Raw genomic sequence first — 21,847 nt, forward strand, 5'->3', positions numbered from 1 at the left:
GGAGGAGGGCTGCAGCACACGGGGTTGCCTGCAGAAAACAGCCGAGAAGCTGCCTGGGCAAGAGCCTACAGCTGAAAAGCTTTGCGGCATTTGGGAACAGAACACAACACGGGCTGTAACACCGCGGGGCTAAAGGCGTTTCCGTCTGATCTGAGAGATCTGTGTGTGGAGAGCTGGGCACAGCTTGCAGACAGCGCACTGGCAGCCCAAAGAGAATGGGAATAGGCAGCAAATTGAGGAATTACACCTCAAACTTGGGGGGGGTGGGCTAGGAAATAGGCCTAGGCAAGAAACACAAGGAAGAAACAAAAGCGGCGGGGGCGAGGCCCGGGCGGGCACGGGGGGACCGGCGGCCGGGGTTGGGGCCGGAGCCGCCCCTCAGCGCCCTCAGGGGGCTGTGGCGGGAACCGCCTCAGGGCGGGGCCGCCGGCGGCTGAGGCGAAGGGGGCGGGGCGCGGCGGCGCGCGGGCCCCGCCCCTTGTTTTGTTCGCGGCGGGGGCGTGGCCTCCGGGCCTCGCGCACGCGCGCCCCCTCCCCCCCCCGCCGCAGAGGCGGGAGAGGCCCGCCCCGCGTTCGAAAAATGCCCGCGGCCTCCCATTGGCCGGCGGCGCCGCCGGGGCCCGCCCCCCCGCGGGCGAAGGCCCCGCCCCCTTGCCCCGGCCCCCCCCCGCCCGTCCCGGCTCCCCGCCGCCATTAGAGGCCGCTTTGTGTCCGCCGGGCCTGCTGGTGAGTGCGGAGGGCGGCGGCCGGGCCCGGGGCGGCCCCCCCCGGCCTCACGGGGCGCCTGTCGGGAGCTGTCGCGATAGGTCCCGCGGCGGGGGAGGGCCGCCGGGGCCGGGCACGGGCCCTCGCCCCCCCCCCACACACACACACACGGGCCCGGCCCCGGGGGGGGCTCCCTCAGGGCACCGCCCGCCCGCAGCGCCGCGCCCCGGCCCCGGCCCCGGGCGTTTGTTTTGGAGCCCCCCGGGGGGCGCCGCTCGGCCGGGGGGGGCCCAGCCCCGGGCCCTCCGCGCTGCTCGGGGGCCGGGCCCAGCGTGAGGCCGGCCGGGGCTGGGGGCGCCGCTTGTGGCTGATCCTCGGCACCTCACGTGGGGGGGCTGCGGGAGCCGAGCCCCGGCCGGGCCCTTATCAGGTTATCGGGGCCTTCTGAGCAACAGCCGCTCGCTGCTGCCGCAGGCACGCGATTTGGTTTTTGTTTGTTTATTTTTACCATAAATAGCACTTTCAGCGTTTTTTTAAAGAAATAGTTGGCCAACTGTCTTTGGCAAGCAGCGATTGTAGTGCGGAGCTCTGAAGCGCTCCTGGTCACGAACGGGGCTGTGCTGTTAAACTGGGGGGGGGGGGGGGGGTGTGCAGGTGAGTGCGGGCTGTGCGAGGGCCCAGCCGGGCAGGAGAGCACTTGCCTGCCTCGGGAGGGATGCAAAGAGGCTGGGGGATAGTGGGGGGCTTGGAAGTCAGGGGTGGGCAGGGGAAGAAAATACCCATCATTTAGTGTACGTGCTGTGAGAAAACCTGCTGGCTTCTGCACCCTATCTCCCCTTTAACTGAGTGTGCCTGCAAATAAACTAACTTTTCAGTGTTTCGTGTGCTTCTCTCAGGTAGCAGCTGCTTGAATTATTTTTTGTCTCCAGAGCCTCTCTTTCTCATGTGTTTTTCCTTTCAGCAGAAACTGATGTGTTCCTTCTGTGAGAGTTTTGTTACAAGTGGCCCAGGTTGTTGTGAGGGTTTTAACTTTCTTGATAGAGGAGAAATAAAGTTTTACATTGATGAACTCCAACAGCAGGTGCGAGTGGTTTTGTGTAGAGTGCCAGCAATTCATAGCTTTTGTTATGTATAGTGTTTGTACTATGGACCAGTAAGTGATGGCTTAATAAGTAATAGTTTGGAAGGAGAGTTTATATGGTGGTGTTACATTTATAGTGCAGGGGGTGTTGCCCATAGAAGGGTCTGGTCCTGATATGTAACGCTAGCAGCCTAAGCGTTTGTTCAAGTATCAGTGGTTTGTCAGTGTTCACAGTGCTGGATCCTGGAATTAAGGTATTTCATCAAAGACTGTGAAACTTTCAGCAGTGGATTTTGTGCTGGAGTAAGTTTAAGTTTGTGACCTCAACCTATTATAAATGGAAAGCTGAACCTTGTGTCCATGGTGCAGGCCACTTCGTTCTTTAGCTGCCTCCCAGAAGCAGCTTATGGAGAATCCAGATCATGGACTGTCCTATCCAGAATGGTTCAGGAACTTTTGTCCTGCATAGGTTGTCTCTGTCACAATCCTGAGCATCAGCGCAGAGAGGGATTATTTTTACACAGCTATGCAAGCAGAAATTCTGCTTTGTATTAATCCCTTAGCTGAAGTTTTTGAAAGTTTCTAGGCATGGTGGTGACATAATAGAAGTTGCACAGTACCTGGCTCTGGATGTGTGTTTTGACATGAACAATTACTCCTGGGTATGGGAAGAGAAGAGAATCCTGGCCATGGAAGTGATCTGCTGTTCGTGTCTTCTGTATGGGTCAGAGACTGATGGAGAAAGAATCTGAAAGTTGTTTTTATAGTGAGCAGGCATTCTAGGTGACGAGGAATAGCAGGGGTGAGGCATGGGTCTTTCCTTGTATTTTGTTGAGATTGAGCTGACTTGGAGTCACTGGTTTTGTATCCTAGCAGAGATAAGGCGCTGAGCTCAGTCCCAGGTGGGTCAGCCCAGCGGCAATCTCGCTGCCTCTTTTTTGCAGGGAAAGCAGCATCTGTGTGTGCAGAAGGGCAGTATTTAATCTTTGCTTTGCTGTGTAAACTCAGCAGAAGAGGCAGGGTGTAAGTCAGGTTCTGTTAGCAGTGGTTGGAGTCAGAGGTCCAAATTCAGTGCTACCCTGAAATGAGAATGCATATTTAGACATAGAAAAATCCTCTGGCATTTAGGTCTCTGTGTAGGAATGCGTGTGTGTCTTTGCTAGAAGTGCAAAAGATTTTCTCTGTGTTCCCCCAAAGTCTAACGTGCTTGAGATTTGTTGCTCCCTTCCTTACCAGAGTGTAGGCAAGGAGTCGACGGAAATAGAAGCTGTAATACTAGTCAAGCCAAAGAATTTCTTGCCTGCCAAGTGGTGAGCTATTGGATCTTTGTATTGGACCACTGTTCTTCTTTAATTGAAACAAGATGGTTCATAATGCTTCTAGCAGCATGGGGCTCAGCCTGTAACAGATCTCAGGGAGGCTGAACCACAAGAGACTTGTAAATGCTGTCCTCGTAGCTGAATTGCAAGGTCTGGGTAAGTGGGACACCTCCCAGGGAATCGGCGTGGCGCGGTGGCTGTAAGGAGCAGCGACTGCTGCTGGGTCGGGACAGCTGGGGCAAGGCTGGTGCGATGGGAGTGCGCGGCGGTGGGAGACGGGGGGGTTTCTGAGCAGGTTGCCAAATCAGGATTAGAAGCGGGGACTGACTCGTGTTCTGGGCTCAGTAAGATATTTTATTTCTCTGCACATTTTTGGGCTGTTATAAATGACTTAATACTACTGGTCTGATTTAATCAAGACAACAGGCTGCTCAGTCAACTGCAAAACAAAAGGGAGATCAGTAAATGCTGGAACATCTTTGTGAAGCAGGCTGAGAGAGGCGATCAGCTGAGAACTTTTAATAGATCTGTTTTGTAAAACAAATTTGTGTCAAAGATGTTGCAGGATGATATATTCAGTGGCGCTGTAGATACTGAGGGGCTTGGTGTCCTCTACGTGAGCTGAATTTTTGGAAAGAGCTTTGAGGATTTCAGAGGTCCAAGTTGGTCAGCTTGCAGTTTAGGAGGTAACATTTTGGCATGTTTGATCTGGATTTCCATTTTCGCTTTGCAGAAATACTAACATGTCCCCCCATGCTGTTTTTCCTGCAGTTTCTGAGACATATAAATGCTCCGCTGTTCAAAACAGCATTAGAAAGTAGTAGAGGATCGCGTGATAACTGGATTTCAAACACAGGTTGTTGATCATGTTGCTTTTTAAGCCTTTCTGATCACAAACAGTCATTCTTGCTTGTGCTGCTTGTAAGGTTGGTGGTTTTGTACCCCTTGTCAGCCTGGCTTCAAATCTGCAAGGACATACAAACTTTTTCTGGCTTTTTTTGACCTAATTCCTGGACCCATGTTGTGTAGGGTAAACCAAGTCATGTCTCAGAGCACCTCGATGGCCGTTGCGTGTTGTGTGACAGTAAGGGGACACCCGTACGGCACAGCACTGGACACACTTTCTCACTTCTCCACTGCATATTTGTTTTCAGACCACTCAGCCTGGGTACCCTGCCAGGAGTCTCGTGACCTGGCGTTTCCTCCTGTGCGACAGTTGGCTTGTCATGCTCAAGGCCTGATTTTGTCCCAAAATATTTGAGATTGGAGTTTGAGATAAGATGGAAAGTCTTATGGCCTTGTCAACTGGCCTCAAATAAGCTTTTTTTTTTTTTTTTTAAATTCCTGTGCCCGTTGCTTTGATGAGGGGACTCCACTCATTGGAAATAATATCCAGAACAGATGTGTCTCAGCTGAAGCCTCTGGTTTTGTGGTTGTGTTCTGTTTTGTTGTTGTTGTGTTTTTTTTCCCTCCTCTGAACAGTTTGCTGATAGATGAGGAGGAAACCAGTGCAGGTATGTTTTTTCATAGTAGTTCATGGAAAGCTACTGCACCTTTGATTGGGTTTTCCACTAGTGGCCTCTCATTGAGCTGGGGGACTGAATGCTATTGAGCATTTCTGCTAATCCAGGAATCCAGAAAGGGTTTTTTCTTGCTTATTAGCTCCCAGTTGGGTTACCAGCTTTGAAATGTCTGCTTCATGATAGCATGGGAACCTGTGATCTGATCTGTGGAGCACTTCAAATAGTCCGTGGGAAAGCCAGCATGCATGGCAACATGAAGAGTTACTGTATATGTTCAAACAGTTTTGGTAATGGTTAGTATCCTGGTGTTCCTTTCATTGCTGATATGATTTTCTCCTGACAGCTAACCAGGTTTAAGTTGACATGAGTTATCCAACAACCACCTTCAGAACGTGCATCCTCCAGTGATGGCCTCTTCCTGAGCACGGTGTTTGTGTGGTTGGCATCTGTAAATACAAAACACGGTTATTAAAAACACGGTTATTACTTTCCAACTCCTTAAGAGCAATTCTTGCAGTCATGGCCATGGGACACATTTAAGGATGCTGTAGCACCCATGCATGAAGCTAGGGTATCCAGGTAACAGTCGGTTTGGGTGGCTTCATTCTTCTGTTAAACACATCTTCTGTTCCCTTTAGAGAGGGGAAGGAGAGGAACTGGCTTTTCTGTGCGTTGCTATTGCAAAACTTTCTTGCCTTTTGCTTTATCATTTTGAGAAACCAAATTAATTCCTTTTTGTGTTATGTTGTGGTATTTCACATGCAGTTCAGAAACTTTTTTTTTTCCTACTTCAGAAATCACTTTTCATTCTGACCCCTCTGTGGGAAGAATTTGGTTTAGCAAGAGCAGTTCCTGAGCTGCGATGCTCTCACACAAGACTGTGGGTGCTCCGGGCTTTCCCCTTTGAGAGCCTCAGTGCAATGGGAGGTTACCCCCTGCCCCTTTGATTCCCGCAGCCTTTTGAGCAGGACGTGACCCACACATGGGAACGCAGAGGGAATCAACAAGCCCCTGTTGGGGCTGAAGCTCTGGAGTGCGCTGTGTTAACGTCTGCTCCTGAGAGCAGGAAGGCTCAGGTGGTTTATGCTGTGGTCAAAGCAAAGGATTTTTTTGAGGACTTGGCGAATTGGAGGACAAAGTTGGGGCTTCTTTATTTTCATGTGTGTGGCATTCAGGTCACCAACTGAAAATGAAAAGAAATAAAACCCATGACCAGGTTGGCCACAGTGCGTGCTTGTGTGTGTGCGTTAGTAATCCCAGGGAGAGTGTTTCCTGTAGCTTCCAGCTGATCTCTCTGAGTATAGACCTGTTATTTTAGGACTCACTTCAAAATGCTAACTTCTTTTTTTAAGAGCATCAGGTTTTGCTTGCTGGAAAAAAGCAATTGACACTGACCTGAAACCTGGTGGAATTTTTCATTTTTCTTCTCACTTTCTGCCCATGAGAAAGGAAGGCTGCATAAAATAGGCAAAAAAAAAAAAAAAAAAAAAAGGTGCTGGGCCACATGTATGTTCAAATCGGCTTTTGCTTCTTTTTCCCCATCCTGAAAGTTTATCGGCAAGTTTCATTCATCTCACTTATTTTCTCTCTGGAATTTATTTTCCCTTCAGAACATGGTTTGATTTTTCTGTTTTCTCTCCAAGGGAAACACCCAGCACTGTTATGCTCATTGGCTTTCACTGGTGCCGAGGCAGCACTAGGTTATTGTCGGCTTTCAAAAAGACCCTTTGGTGTCAGAGAGGAATGAGTCCTCCCATGGAAGTGCTGCCGGTGTGGCCTGCCCTCACTGCGTGTGGCTACCGTGGCGCTGTACCTGCTCGCAGCGGCTGTGGGTTCATTAATTTATCCATTTGTTATTTGGGAAGGAGGCTTGCGGCCGGGTGGAGAGAATCCCTGCAGTCACTGGGGAGTCCCTGCTGTCAAGCAGTAAGAGGACCATGGTGTGGGGCAAGGATACGGAGTAATTCAGGTGGTGTTGGTGTAGCAGGGAGCATTCACCCTTGCAATGGAGCGTGCTGTACGAAGTGCTGAGGTGGTGGTGAAAAACACCTTGAAAACAAGGTCAGAAGCGGTGCTGTTAGCTTTCCATTCAAGAGGAAGTCTCTCAGGCTGGGGAAGCAACCTGTTAAAAGTGAAAACATGGTTTGTGTCTGCCTTCTTACCTGAGCAAAATAAATCATCAGGATAAATAATCGGGAGCATTGGGCCCTTTCTCTGCAAGGAAGGGAAGAGGGGAGCTGGAGCTGATGGGGTGGGGAAGCAGGTGCAGCCCTGCTCTGTGAGAAGTGAGGTTTTGCTTCTGAGGTTGTTAAGGGGATGCTGAGAAGAGGAAACGAGTGAGAAAGTAAAGCCTCCGTTTGTGGCAGAAATGGTGGAGCACCTCCTTAGGAGAGGCCAATGCAGGTGGACGGGCAGCAGGTAAGGAAGGCTGAAGTGAAATGGTAGCGAGGGGTGAGACTTGGTGAGCCTAACCTACCCGTGACTATGCATGCATTTGGAGGAGAGTTTTGTAAAGCCTTATATTTTTATGGAAGGTCTGGTGACTGCTGTTTTGATGGGTATTTTCTTTTTCAAGGATTTGCTTATTTCCTTAAATTGCATGGGGTTTAATTTGGGAGGGGCATGGTCCAGGTCTCCAGCGTGCGTTTTCTCCCTAACAGATTAAATGGTTTAATTCCTTAGGCAAATAGAAGCTGGATCAGTGTCGGTTCTTGGTTTTCCCCCAAAATGAACAGCTTACTAGTTACCTCAACACTTTGCCTTATGCACAGTGCAATGTCTGCTTTTTGCTAATGCTTCCTGTTAATTTAAATAGCATCTTTATTCTTTCAGATCTGTTTTAATGGAGCAGGCTGCAGGTCTGGCTTACACCTTTGCCATTTCTGCTACATCCATAGTACTCAAGTTTGCATACATGTTTTAGCATCTTTGTTGAATGCAGGTGTTGATTGTCAGTTACGTTAGCCATAAGCTGTAAGTCATTTATTCTTCTTTTCTTTTTAGTTTGTTAGATACATGGACGTAGATGTTTCTGTTTTGTTAATTTTCACACCACATCTTTTCTGTACTTTAGGTTGACTCCTCACTGCACTGTGAAAACCATTAGGAAAAAGTCCTTGGGGTTAAAACCTGGGGCTCCACAGTGTTACGTGCACTTGGGGCTAGAAATTATTTTAAATGGCGACTGATCTGTCTGAAGCTGAACCCGTGCATCATAAGGCGCTTCCACTCTTAACGGGAGCTCAGCTGATCCACACGGACAAGTTAAGTGAGGTAGGGGCTGGCCCATTCTCCAAGCTTGCCCTTGGATCAGTGATTGACTTCCAGTCCTGCTGAAGGTTTCTTGGTACTCTTTCCCCCCGATCATAGGAAACTCGATTGGGAGTCTAATAAGTCCTACAGGCACTCTCCTTCCCCCTCCCTGCTTTCCCTGCAATGCCGTAGTGGTCAGAATCCTCAAATGTTCATCTCATTTAATTTGGAATTGGAAAGAAATTATTTCTTTTATAAGTGTAAAATGTGAAACTATCCTCTCCTGGTATGCTTCAAAGATCGAATATTTACTGTCTTTTAAAATTCTGAAAAACATGAATGTAACTAGAATATTTCTACATATGCTGCTTTGATTTACTTTAATCCCATTTCAAAAACTTTCTGATTCTTTCCAGTATCTGTACTGATTTACAAATGCTTTTTATAGAAAGTTGAAGACGAAACGATGCCGATCCGTCGCTCGGTAAATTCTTCTTCCCGAGAAACTCCTCCCAAAAGCAAACCTGCTGAAGGTGGTGAAGAGGTCAAAGCAGGTACAGTAGTAATGCTGTAGTGGACTGTTATATCCAAACATAGTGTTGATGTATCCAAATGTAGGTTTTTATGCTGAAATTCCTGAAAATCCCTGCTGCCGTGGTTAAAATATTACCAATGCTTAGCTCCTTTTCACAGGCTTTTCCTGGTTTGTTTGAAATTACGTGTTGTAGTCTTTTCAAGTGGGAAACCATTTGTTTTGTCCTTCATACTCTGTGTCAAAGCCCTGTCACTCCAAATATGAAAATATAACTAAGTATTGTCTCTTTCAAGCTTATACATTCTTATGATTAAAGGTAGAAATCATGAACTTCCAGCAGTGGCAGGAAAATGGTTTGGGATCAAAAGGTGGAAATGGATGGAAAACCAAAGTATTTGTTTTCTTTGTTCAGGAAAAGAAAGATTTTACCATGCTGTGTAATATGGCCTGCCATTAATGTGTCTGGTCTTAGCAGCTTCACCTGTGTTTCTCAGAATGTGTTGTTTGAGTATCACTTTCCGTACGTTTCACTGAGTTTCTCCTCTTTGGTGGGACAAATAAGTACATTCCATAGGAAACTAACTATTAGTACAGTTTTTATTGTACATATATGATGCCTCCGTGGGGAAAATATGCACAGGAACAAAGCAGGAGTGCTTAAGCTCCTTCTCATTGATAGACAACATGCCTAGTGCATAGAGCACTTATCGTAGACTGCTCTTTACCCAAAAAGTGGATAGTAGCAGTTTATAAGCACGTTATCTAGTAGGCAGTCCAGTCTTTAAGGCCTGCTCTCAGCTAAATATACTTGATTGATTTACTCAGTAAGTTGATTTCTGGCTGGATTTGATCCTGCTGATAGACGAATGTTATTGCCAATGCATGTGCAATCTGAAGTTTTTCCAAGTCTGGAAAGATGTGATTGAATAGTTAAAATCGTTCAGGTGCCACAGTGTGTAGTGCAGAAACGGCGATGTTTAAAAGATGTGTTTTGTCATAGACAAAGCTGCTTGTATTTATCTACCACAATCTCTTGAATTGTGCGTTTTTGCACCTTTCTGGGATAAAACATGTAAACCTTGACCCAGGGGAAAATCTTTACGCTTCATGATACTGAATTCCTCCTCTTCTTCCCTTCCCCACCTGTAGGCATCTATGATGAGGGATGATTGCAACAGTAACTTCCTGGAGTTAAGAGAAGACTGGGGGAATTAGTTCATTGTGAAAATGCTAGGTGATGCTGTTTGAAATTATTCTGGCATTTGATGGCTGATTGCACCTTGTTGAATTTTTCTTTCAGTACTTTTGTTCACTTTCTAAGTTACATTCAAATCATCTATTAAATTAGAGAAAAGAAAGTGGTGGGAAATCATTTCTGGGGTGTGTTCTTATTTTTATTTTTTTTTTGTCCTCTGCCTTCCTGAAGAATACAGGCTAGTTTTGGACAGTAACGTGATGTGTTTTAACATCTTTTAGATGCAGAAGCCACCTCTGAGGAGTCTGCTTCTGCTGGAGAAGAACAAGAGAACGAAACCTTGCCTGCTGCATCCAGTGAAGCAGAACAGCCAAAGGAACCTGAGAATGAAGGGAAGGGGGAAACAAAGTCCTCGGAAGAAACCAAAAAGGAGTAAGGCTTGCTTAGTGCTGAATTTAGGAATTTGAGTAGGAGAAAGACAAGTTCTATAGGTAGAAAAGATTATGGGAGACATAGGGAAAATAGAATGCTGAAAAAGCTGCTCATTTTTGCAGGAGAGGAAGCTACTGATCATGCGTAGCAGCTGTTCAAGAACATGTTTTGAGAACAAGTATCAAGATAGGGTGTGTTGGGGGGGGGGGTTGCATCTTTTTGAATAGAAACATCAAAAAGTTCTTTTAAATTATTTTCTGTAACAAATGTTCTGGGTGTCTTTTGTTGTTGTTCTGCATGTTGGCTTGTTTTACAGTGTCTCTTACTTTACTATTGTTTTGCGTTTTTCCTAAGTGAGAAGGATCAGTCTAAGGAAAAGGAGAAGAAAGTGAAAAAAACCATTCCTGCATGGGCTACTCTTTCTGCTAGTCAGCTAGCTAGAGCACAGAAGCAAACTCAGATGGCTGCCACTTCACGTCCCAAGATGGATGCTATTTTAACTGAGGCCATCAAGGTAAGCAGGAATCAGATGTTTCTTTTATTCACCTGTCACAAAGCTGAGTAATTTTTGTGCCTAAAATCTATATTTTCAACTTGCTGATGGTACAGGTGATAGCCTTTTTAGCAGGAAACTTACATAATGCATGCATGTTTCTGTCTGCAAGCCCATGGAGCTGAAATGTGAGTCCATGATGACGATGAGGGGCCGTGTTGCTTATTTTTTGTTTAGAATGTTTCTCCCGGTTTAAATTATTAGAAACAGCTATGATGACATATCCTGGTTAATTATTGGCATCGTTTAATTTGTTGTCTTTTAGACATATTTAACTTGATTTACCTTGATTAACCCACCTGTTTGATACATGCATTTTTTCTTGTTAGCTTATCCTAATTCAGGACAGATGGAAATAGTGTAAACTAGCATTGTGGAGTGGTGTTGGTCTTAGTTTACTGTATACTTCCTTTAGGTTATAAGAAGAGACCTGTGCTGTTGCTCTGCAACTCTGCTGCCCTCCTGTTGAGGCTTGGTTCATGCAGGTTGCCTTCACTGGAGTCCTGGACTCTATTAGCCTTAACTGCAAGATGGTCTTTTGAGCCACTGAAACGTACAGCTGTGTGTAACAGTGCATAAGTAAACTACATCCTCTATCATGCAACTGTGGGTTTTGTGGTAGTCTTTCTGAAGCCATGTAGATCTGGTAACTTGATTAAGCAAAGCGGGCTTTATCAAGTCACAGCTGGGGTTTTCTACAGCATGTCAAATATCTAAATTTTAAAACACAGTTGTTTTGGTGTAGTCCTATTCTGATCCCTAATTGGAGGACTCCAGTAATACAGGCAGGCTGTCATGAATCTTCAAAGACAGTAATCTTCAAAATAAGAACTTCAACTCAGTTTTTTCTTTTTTTTTTTTTTTTTTTAAATAGTTTGCTAATGCCAATCCTGTCTCTTTAAGAAATCAACAGCTTGTTCTGATTAACCTGTTAATGATTGCTTTATCTGACATCAGTAAAATGACTTACTTATGACTTACTGTTCGGGCAGTGCTGGTTTGCCCAAAGGTAACAAGCTTTTGTAAGAGCTTGTAGTGTATGTGCCATTACTTGTACGTGCTTCAGAAAAGGGGATTAGTTGACACATGCATTCTTTCAGTCCCACAGCAAAGTAGTTCAGTCCAGAAGCTTTTTACTAACATCTTGCTACCGTTTCAGGCATGCTTTCAAAAGAGTGGTGCCTCAGTTGTTGCAATACGTAAATACATCATCCACAAATACCCTTCCCTGGAGCTTGAGAGGAGAGGCTATCTTCTAAAGCAAGCATTGAAAAGGGAGCTGGAGAGAGGGATCATTAGACAGGTAAGAATTGCTTTGTGGAGCAGTAGTGGATGCGGTATTACTGAATTGCACAGTACTTTAAGAAACTCTGTTAGCTGGTCTCTGGTGGCTGTGTTCTCCCTCTGTCTCTGCTTTGTTAGACATGGACAGATCCGTCAGTCAAATACCTTATCTTTTGTGAAATATGGATGACCATTTCATGGTGTTGAATTGTGTCATACACCATTGCAGCAGCATGTCCCTTCCCACCCGAGCCATTCTATGATTCATATGCCTTCAACCCGAGTCTAGCAACACCCCTTCTGCAGGACTATGTTTCCTATAACACTATAATATGTGCCTGTGATATCAGTTCTGTTAGGATCTCCTGGTCAGGACAGCAGAATGTGTTTCTAATATCTACCTTTGGTTTCTGATCTACTGAAGTGGATTCAAATCAGGCCTCTGTCCCTAACAGCCCATCACCAGGATGGCAATGCATTCTAAATCTGTGTAAAGATGTTGATTAGTCTCTTTCAAATTGTTTTTATCCTGAGTTACTTTGTTAAAGGCTGACTTTATTTTGAACTAGGTGAAAGGAAAGGGAGCTTCTGGGAGCTTTGTGGTTGTGTCTAATGCAGGAAAAACTGTTCCAAAAGCCAGAGACAGAAAGGTAAGATGGATCACTTTAAACAGTACTCTGAAAGATCTTTCTTGGGTTACACTGAACACATGCATCTTACAAAATGTAGTCTAACCCAAACAGTTTTCTTCTCCTTGATGTACTTTTGCTCCCCAAATACAGTAATTAAAACATCTGTTCCACTAAAATCAGAATCAGAAAGTTAGTATGACAAATTAAAAACAAGTAGAATAATCAAAATCTTAGTTTAAAATGTTTACGTTAACCCCCTAGGCTTTGGTTCAGAGGCAGAAAACTGAATAACCATGAAGCTCCTCTTCTGTCTTTACCTGGTAGAGAGAGATGCCTCTCAGGTATTGTAAGAGAGCTTTATGCTACTGCTGTTTCTGTTATATCTGTTGCATGGATAAATGGGAGACTTCAGTCTTCACGACTGTCAAATGAACATCTTCCATCAGCTGTGAGAACAGAGGGAGGAAGAAGTAAATGCCTTAAGGCTTCTGGAAGAAAGCTGCTAAACTTGGGTGTATATTGTACACCCAGGTAGTAAAATGCGATGCATCTGAATCTAGTCCTCACAATTAGTCTTGGTTCCAGCACTGCTCTTCTTTGCTCCCCACTGCATAAGGTGTATGAAATGCATTTCTAACACTGCAGTTACAAAATGCTTAGCTGGAATTGCTGATCTCCTTATGGCATACACAGGTGAACACAGAGAGTGTTATAACACAGGGGTGCTTACCTCTTGGCTACTGGATAGACCGCAAGTCCTAAATCTGAAGGTAACAGTGACATACATGGTACTAGGGCACTGAAGGAAAGTAATTGGAATGTGACATCTTTTTAGAGTTCATGGACTCCATGACAAGTTTGAGTAAGGCACCTGATAACTGCTAACAGATCACTTTTCTTGTCTGCAGCCTATTGGTGTAATTGTTCTTAGATACTTTCTCCATGTTGCAGCCAAACAAATAGCTCGCTTTTGTGTCTGATGAATTCAGCTGGCAGTCAAGCAGCTATCTGGATGAGCAGCATCTTCACCTGTTTGACCATTTGCAAAGCTCCTGTTCAGCATCAAAATCACTAAACATCAGCAGATTTCACCACTGTATTTTCTCTCCTCTACAAAGAACATGATCATCCCCTACTGATAGCAATAAAGTGATGGAGGAAAATTCAGGAGAAAGGAGTGTTGCCTTCAAGCAAGACTTCATGCTATGAGTTGAACAAAAATGCACTCCTGTTTAGCTGGTTTTTGGGAAGATTTAACCTGTGTAAATGGCTTTGGTCTCTGGTTTTTGTTTTATGTCAACATATAAATCGTTTCACCTCACTTTCTTGTTGAAAGGTAGCAGAGGAAAGCCTCTATTAAAAAGAGGAAAAGGAAAGCGTCTATAAAAAGGAAACTAGGAAACAGTTTTTGGTAAATACTTGGCATATTTATAAATATAAGACTTTGACTAAGAAAATTCCCATGAAAATTCTAACCAGATATGCTAGATTTTACTTAAACAGCTGAGCTTTCTAAATTGTTATTATAAAGAGCTGCCTTATAGAACTTGATTTTTCAGATCTGTGGCCACAGTCAGGAGCACTTCTCACCTGTGTGTTGCTGGATCAGAAAAACCCAGAGTTTTAGGCCCCACTGATGCGTAAAAGTATGTGTATTTCAGAAAAGCACTTCCGCTTCGACTCCAGAGCAACAGGTCAAGCTGGAAGACATCCTGCCACTGGCTTTCACCCGCCTTTGTGAGCCGAAGGAAGCTTCTTACAGCCTGATCAAGAAATATGTGTCTCAGTATTACCCCAAACTCAAAGTAGATGTAAGGTAGGTGCAGGTGTACACTTTTGCAAGCAGGGCTCCAGAGAAGCTCTGAAATGCTGCCTTCCTCTGGCTTTGCCTCACTTTACGGTGATTCAATTCAGTATTTCATCAGGCAGCAGACAGGTGGTGCTCTCCATCATAGAGCCTGCAGGAAAGCTTGAGAAAAGCTGTGCCTTTTCTCTGCATCCCTCCACACCCAATCTTTGTTCGTGATGCCAACATCAGCATTGTTGTACGCATCTCTGCCCTTAGAGAAAACTGGATCCTTGTAGCTGCATGGATATGAAGGCCTCTCCTTGGAATCTTGTTCCACTTGTTTCTGAATGCTTTAAACGGCACACACTTAATATGATCTGTGAGTTTGTCCATGTGGAGCGGGTCAAAGATTGGGGAGGAAGCAAATCTAGGAAAGTCCTATGCATCACCTATTACCAGGGCTTGTTGTACTCAGTCCCTTGTTTGTCTCTGAGCTGACTGACTCATTGCCCACTGAGTCCAGTCTCCAAATGTGCATTTCAAAATGCGTAAATCCTTCCAAATGAAGTTTCACTGTTTCTGGATACACAGTGACACCCAGAAAGCATTGCAGTTCAATTTCCGCTAACGTACATTGTTCCTCTCATGTAATCAGCACTTGCTGACAGATCTCCATTTAAAATGTCTGTATGTAGGCAGATACCACGTGTAAGTACTGCTCCTCTCACACTCTATAGAGAGTGTTGTTTCTCTGTTTGTTTTTTAAGCTGTCAGTGTGTGTCAGTAAAGCTTTATCCTCCTGTATTTCAGACCTCAGCTGTTGAAGAATGCCCTGCAGAGAGCTGTAGAGAAGGGCCAGCTAGAGCAGATCACAGGGAAAGGAGCGTCTGGGACATTCCAGGTCAGAGCCAGAGTTCGTCTTGTTTTGTTGACTGTACTGACCAGAAGCCTTGGATATAAGTTTACATGCCCTCCCCACCTCAGTTTTATTGGGTACACCTTTCTTTAGCAGCCTGTCAAATTCAGCAGTTGTGGAACTATGAAGCAGTAGGATTCTTTCTCCTCTGGGTCTACATTCTGGAACAGACCCCCCCCCCGCCTTCCTTGCTTAGCACGTTCCACACGCTGCTTCAGCTCTGACTCATTAGCACAGTAGGGGAGATGGTGGGGTAAGCTTTCCTTTCCATCGCTAATTGTAAGTGCAGTAGGTACCCCAGATGTCTGCAATGTTTCTTCCTCGTGTCTATGCCATAGATGTCTCTTGGTTACATTTGGTCTGTGGGATGGAGGAAGATCTGATTTATTTCCTTCCCTGAGTGACAGGCCCTTAGATTGCCATACCCTTGCAGTGTATTTTGGGAGTAGGACAATGTGTTACCAGTGCAAAGCACTGCAGGCCAGTTGACTGAATAGGCCTGTCCTACCGTTAACGCTGGGAGGGCAGCGTTCCCTGTGCAGTGTTTTAATATAAAACATATCTGTGCTAATGCAGGAGCGCCGACCCACCTGGTGCAGAGGAGCTTGTCCTGACCTGGTTTGGGAGAATTTTGTCTTGATGCTTTTCTCTTCCTCCTTGGAAAATAGCTGAAGAAGTCAGGGGAGAAGCCCCTGCTGGGTGGGACTCTGATGGAAGATGCCATCCTGTCTGCTATTGCGGCCATGAACGAACCGAAGACCTGCTCCACCACAGCACTGAAGAAGTATATCCTGGAAAACCACCCAGGGACCAACTCCAACTTCCAGGGTAAACTATATAACTTTCCTTTTTCACAAGTTGAAAGAAAGAGAATTCTGCAGCTGCAGATGTGTCTGTGCAGCACCTTTAAACTATTTGGTTGAGCTTGCTAGGGAACTGACAGCTGCTCCGCTCTTCGTGCTGCAGAGATGTTCAGAGTTTTTAATTCCCATTAGTTCCTTTCAAGCCTGACAAAGGCTAGTTTCTGAGACATAATGCATGTTTCTCTTGTCTGTAGCATATCCCCAGAAAGGGGAAATAGTATTCAATTACTTTATTGTTCTTAAATCACCAGCTGGATTTCTATATATATTGAGAGGCTACAGCTTGGCATAAGTACAGTCACTAGCTGCTTTTAATTTAGAGAAGTTGCACAGTCTAACTTTAACAAATAAAATCTGCAAGCATCCCTCTTACTGTTTTGTTTGAGGTCGTCCTCTGGCTCCAGTTTTAGAAGGTCAAGCAAGTAAGGAAAGAAACTAATCCAGTTGTGTTTGGAAAAAGGTGTGGCATATCTCAGTCCCAGTAATGACAATGTCTATTTTGGCTTTTGCACTAGCAGAAATAATACTAATAGAGACTTTAAAGTAGATCTGCTAATGGCTTACTTGCATTATTTGGTCTAAGCCATGATGCAGTTCAACCTAGGCTGAAGGTCACTTGAAGTAGTGTGAGCTTGCAGCGGTATCTAGCAGAATCAGACCTGAAAGCAGATCAGTTTCTTGCTGTAGTGTCATGGTGCTGGTGCCATCCCACAGGAGCAGGGGCTGGAGAGGAACTTGCTGATCCCACAGCCATCATATGGAGATGAAGCACAGAATCAGCACAGGTCTTTGAAACAGAGCTTACCAATGTGTCGAGGAGGATCACAGGCTCCCTGCCAGCAGTGGGGCCTAAAGAAGTTGCCTGAGGCCTTCTGCCAATTAGAGGCTGATGCCAAGTGTGACTTCTTAATCTCGGGGCAGGGAAGAGAGTTCCCAGGCTTACTAAGCCCTTATGTTATTTGTTTTCAGGACCGTTGGAAGCTGCCCTGGTCCCTAGAGGCCTGTGTTTAGTCAGCCTTGAGAGCTTGTCAGCCTTGCTAGTCAGATAAGGAAACTTCAACTAGTAATCGGGTGTTTTCTTTCTCCCTCCGCTGCATAAAAAGGATTTTGCTGTTCTCTGCTCTGTTTTAGGAGCAACCAGAGGAATATGTGGTGAGATGTAAAAGCAGGCAGGTACACACTACAGAGCCAGTATTCTAGACTCTTCCACCATTTTATACCTCAGTCTTACAACTCCAATCAAATCCTTTACATGCTGCTGTTGATCTGTGGTACCCCAGGTAGAAATAGCTTGATGGTGTTTGTGTTGCTCCTTTTTACAAAGGTGTGGAGTTCTTTGTAGTCCAAGAACTTTTTAAGAACCTAGTGTTGCAACGCTAATAATTTAATGGCTACAGCTGGTTCAAGTAGCTAGGCAAGCTTTTCTAGTGCCACTCAAATTAAAACTTTTCAGCAGAGGTAGACTGTAGGCTGGTGAAGGTATAGTGTTGTCCCAAATGATTCTCTTACTGTGAAATGTCAGCTCTTGATAAAAGCCCACTTCAGAAGTGCTGAATAAGGGGTTAGAGTGAATACCTGTACATTAATCATGCAGAACAGATTCAAATGACAGCATGTTTCTTTGGATTTTTCTTTCCATTCCTCAAGTGAACCTCTTTAGGACATGCTTGAGGGCAGGCCTTGCTTTTTTGCTTCAAGGGAGCTAAATCTGTAAACTGTCCCCCATAGTTTAAGCCAAAAATGGTTTTGAACTAAAACAATTTCAGACCTTTACCTGAGACAAAGATCCCCTTTATTTGCACACTTTTGATTAGAATTCTTACATGGTGCACAATGGAACAGAAGATTGGAATAAAAAAAATCATTTGTCATACTTCTAGACCAAATTTCTCATTAAGGAAAATGAAAATGGGGACAGATGTACTGCATAAATTTTGGAATACGAGGGAGATGAGGGCAAAAACAGAGTAAGGACTGATTTAAAATATTCTAAAAGAATATGTTGAAGAAAGCTTTAGTTATGTGATGCTTTTGAATGCATTTATAAAGAAGGATCCCTTGATCATGACTTCTTCCATCAGTGAATTTAAACCCATTCTTGATAAGTGTTCGTGATCCAACACTTGAATCTTATATATTGCTTGAATTTTTCAGAAAATTAAGTGTGAAAGGATTTCCCTTTGAATATGACATATTAAAACTTCTAAATGCAGTGGCCTGGCTGGGTCCTCCACAAAGCAGATGGCCTTTGCCGAGTGCACAAGCATGCAGTGATGTCTACATGAGTCGCGGGTCTCTGGTGCCGTTTCATTTCCCCGCAAGTGTTCCGGGAAAGGAGATTTCATTCTGACTCTCCATCTCTGACTTCAGAGGACACTACAGAGAGCAGTAAGGTTAGACAAGTGGATAAAGATGATAACACAACCTTTCTCTGATTTTTCACAGTGCATCTACTGAAGAGAACCCTGCAGAGATGTGAGAAGAATGGTTGGCTGGAGCAGATTTCTGGAAAGGGCTTCAGTGGAACCTTTCAGCTTTGCTTCCCTTATTATCCTAGGTAAAGAGCTTGGCTGTAAAATGATGTTGAAGATAAGCGTTGCATAGATCAGCCAGATAGTGTTGCTGAAGTTCATAGGGTGTTTACAGGTTCTATTTACAGGGAAGCTTGTGAAGGGTTTTGTAACTGAAAAACCACAACGTTGTCACCAATATTGCTCTAGATAATGACATTACTTGGATGTCTGACTGTGAGTGGACATAAAGCTGACTTCATTAGCAAGGGAGGCTTTTAAGGACAATAAAAATATTGGGCTAAATGTTTTCAGGAGCTCTGTGTTTTTTTTTTTTTTTTTTTTCATAGAGTAGTGGATATTTAAGTGTTCCCATGCTTAAACAAATTCACGAGGCAGGTATAGTGTATTGTTGTTCTTTGATACAAGGATGCTCATAACAAGTAGGACTCAGTTGTTTGCCTCTCTTAATGCCGATGTGGAGGAGGGGTGGGAGGAGGGAAGATGACCCAGATTAGCTACTGTGAGACTAAAACAGCCTTTCTTCTCCTGCTGTGAGCATATATTGTGCTGGGCCACATGGAGCCCAGGGAAGCCTTAGTGTCCCATGAAGAGCCAAATGGCAACACAGTCATTAAAGTCTCTGCTTCCCACCTTCTTTTATTACATACATGTAAAGCTCTCAGTGGCTCTGGCCTGTGTTCAGAGTTGTTGAAGTCTGATTTTGTCCCTTTGTTGTCTGTCTTCCTGTGTTTACACAGAAGGAGCAATGAGGAAGAGAACTGGAGAAAGGGCAGCTTATGTACAGGAGTGTGGTGGCATTCCTGGTGACTTAAAAGCTGTTGCACTTCTGCCATTGCAGAGACTAAATATTGGTTTCAGATAAACCCAAACAAATAGACTTCTGTGCTTGCTGTTTGTTTTTTTGTTTTTTTTTTGGCTTAGGCTCAAAGCTGTAACCTTAAAGGATGATGGGCGATGGGCAGTGGTCCCTGATGAGAATCGGGGTTACCTAAGGTTTGCTGACCCTGGAGTCATATCCTGAGAAATGTCCTGCTCTGACAAGAATCCTCTTGTAGTCCAGGTGTGCTCTACCCGGAGAAGCAGCAGGATGAGGACTCTGAAGAATCTGATGAGGAAGAGGAGGAGGAATCTGAGGAGGAAGAAGAATCAGAAGAGGAAGAGTCTGAGGAGGAAGAGCCACCACCAAAGAAAAGGTATGTGACAGCATGAGAGATAAATGGGCTCTTTAAAAATGACAGTCACAGCTGTAGAGTGCACAGGTTTGTCTCTTGCTGTGGATATTTATCCACAAGGCTGTCACTCCAGTGGTACCGGAGAAAGAAATTTCTAATTACAGTTGAACTTTTGGGGTACTGTCAGGATGAGGACTTCTCTGGGACGTGTGCAGCCTGCAGAAGTAATGCCTTGTCCCAGAGAGACTGGTGTCTTCTATTCTGTAGTAGGAATCATCTCTAGATGAGAGGAAGAGAACTTCTATTTATTTTCTGTATTGCCTTTAGTTTCCCATGCGCCTGTTGTGCTTTACAAGTGTGACTTTTTCATGTGGGGCTTCCTGTTATTTATTAGGTGTTTCATTAACAAAACTTCTCCCTACAGTGTTATTTGCAGTTCTGTAGCCAGATATGAAACCTGTCTCACTCAGAATGTGGATTTAAGATAAGTGTTATTCATTAAGTAATGAAATTTCTCTCAGAGAGGGAGAGAGGATGCTTAGGCCACTGAATTGTTCTGACAATTGACTTACATTTATTGACATTGTTTGTATGTTTATCTGCCTAATAAAGGAGTTAGAAACCTTGCTGGCAGAACACTGTGGGGATTGAGAAGTGCATAGCATGGGAAGATCCACCACAGGATTTCTTGCTCTTTGGGATTTAGCTAATGAAATGTACTGCTGCATAAAGGAACATCCGTGGTAAAGAACAAGGATGCCAAGATCTGCTTCATTTATGTAAATTGACGACAGCAGCTCTGCTCTGGGTAGCATTTGCGCCTCCACTGAGATCTTGTGCTGCCTTTCTTTCTGACAGGATGCAGAAGAGACCTCCTCCAAAATCACGGAGTAGGGCCCCTCCGATGAAACGGAGAGAGTCCAAGCCTAAGCCAAGAAAAACCCCTGCAGCCCGCAGCGGAAAAGCAAAGCCCCCACCCAAGGTGAAAACCCCTGCTAAGAAAGCCAAACCAGCAGCCCCAGCCATCAAGAAACCCTCTGGTGGCAGCTCTTCCAAGAAACCAGCAGCCAGTGGGAGGAAGGAAGTGAAACCCTCTGCCAAGGGCAAACCTACCATGAGGAAATCTCTCCGGGCAAAAAAGTAAATTTTTCCAGTGTCAGGGAATCCCATGGTCCCACAATCTTGTTTTATAAAGTCAACGTGCATTTGTATTTTAGTTCTGATGCTTAAACACTTTTTTTTTGTTTTCCTTGGATGATGGGGGAAAAGATGAAAACTAAATCAAACCATCCCAAGCATTTGCTAGATCTCAGTGCTGTGCCTCGTGCCTACCCCTCCCCTGGAACAGGTCATCTTTAGTTTCTGCAATAATTTTAGAACTCTTCTAGGACATGTAATCTGTACCTTTTATGGTGTTCCTCTTGGGTTTGGAGGGAGGGGGTGGCTTTTAAAAATTCTTCAAATAAGTTCTTTGTCTCTTTAGACAGCAGGAACATGGTGATTGGGGAAATAAGATTCTTAACTGAGAAGGTACAGCGGCACTAGAGTCCTTAGATCCCCTGCATGATGAGGTCCTTCATGCTTCTGTGAAGAAGCAGTGTATATACAGCACTTGCACTGAGTCCTGGAGGTGCTTCTTTCTGCTCGGCCGTTGTAGTGACAGGCTAAGGAGGTGGTGCATTTGGCTCCTTCAGACCAGCACATTTTGAGGGTGAGTAGACATCTTCAGTAACCGGAGGCTGCCACATGTACTGATCGTCTGACACCGGGGGGCTTGAAAAGGGGTAGTTCTCGGCTGGGCGGGTGATTTGAATTAGTGTTTCCATACCACATCTGTTACCTTAAAACCAAAATATATAAAAGTCTTCTTGAATCCAACTTTCAAACATTTTTAAGAGATGAAGAGCTTAAGTTTTGTCACTTCTTGTTTACCCTTTTTTAAAGAAAAGTTGGAGAGCTATACAATTGCTAATGTAGAGATGTTGATAAGTGAAGAACATGCAGTTTGCTAAAATAAAATGAAACTAGATTCCAGGCCCGCTTTGTGTGTCCTTTCTCTTCC

The 21,847-nt window shown here is 44.7% G+C and overlaps 1 protein-coding gene across 3 annotated transcripts; it reads left to right on the top strand.

Annotated features, from left to right (window-relative positions):
- The first annotated feature begins 649 nt into the window (after positions 1-649).
- HP1BP3 (heterochromatin protein 1 binding protein 3) lies at positions 650-21,819 on the top strand. 3 transcript variants are annotated; one of them, XM_084495275.1, is made up of 14 exons: positions 650-726; positions 7,702-7,901; positions 8,329-8,434; positions 9,892-10,042; positions 10,397-10,556; positions 11,755-11,898; positions 12,449-12,529; positions 14,173-14,327; positions 15,111-15,201; positions 15,885-16,044; positions 18,525-18,636; positions 19,669-19,806; positions 20,644-20,925; positions 21,269-21,819. In XM_084495275.1, exons 2-14 carry the CDS (start codon positions 7,806-7,808, stop codon positions 21,309-21,311), a joined length of 1,719 nt encoding a protein of 572 aa, XP_084351401.1. In that variant the 5' UTR covers positions 650-726; positions 7,702-7,805; the 3' UTR covers positions 21,312-21,819. The 3 variants fall into 3 exon arrangements, with proteins under 3 accessions (XP_084351401.1, XP_084351403.1, XP_084351402.1); XM_084495276.1 differs by lacking the exon at positions 650-726 and adding an exon at positions 1,001-1,179; XM_084495277.1 differs by lacking the exons at positions 18,525-18,636; positions 19,669-19,806; positions 20,644-20,925; positions 21,269-21,819 and having other exon boundaries at positions 15,793-15,930.
- Positions 21,820-21,847: the final 28 nt, after the last annotated feature.

Source organism: Aythya ferina (assembly GCF_964211825.1).
Source record: "Aythya ferina genome assembly, chromosome: 21".
NCBI lineage: Eukaryota > Metazoa > Chordata > Aves > Anseriformes > Anatidae > Aythya > Aythya ferina.

Coding starts and splice junctions, on each gene's coding strand:
- HP1BP3 (XM_084495275.1), top strand. CDS start 7,806: ATGGCGACTGATCTGTCTGAAGCTGAACCCGTGCATCATAAGGCGCTT. Junction 12,530..14,172: donor CAAAAGCCAGAGACAGAAAG/GTAAGATGGATC, acceptor TGTGTATTTCAG/AAAAGCACTTCCGCTTCGAC. Junction 19,807..20,643: donor GAGCCACCACCAAAGAAAAG/GTATGTGACAGC, acceptor TCTTTCTGACAG/GATGCAGAAGAGACCTCCTC.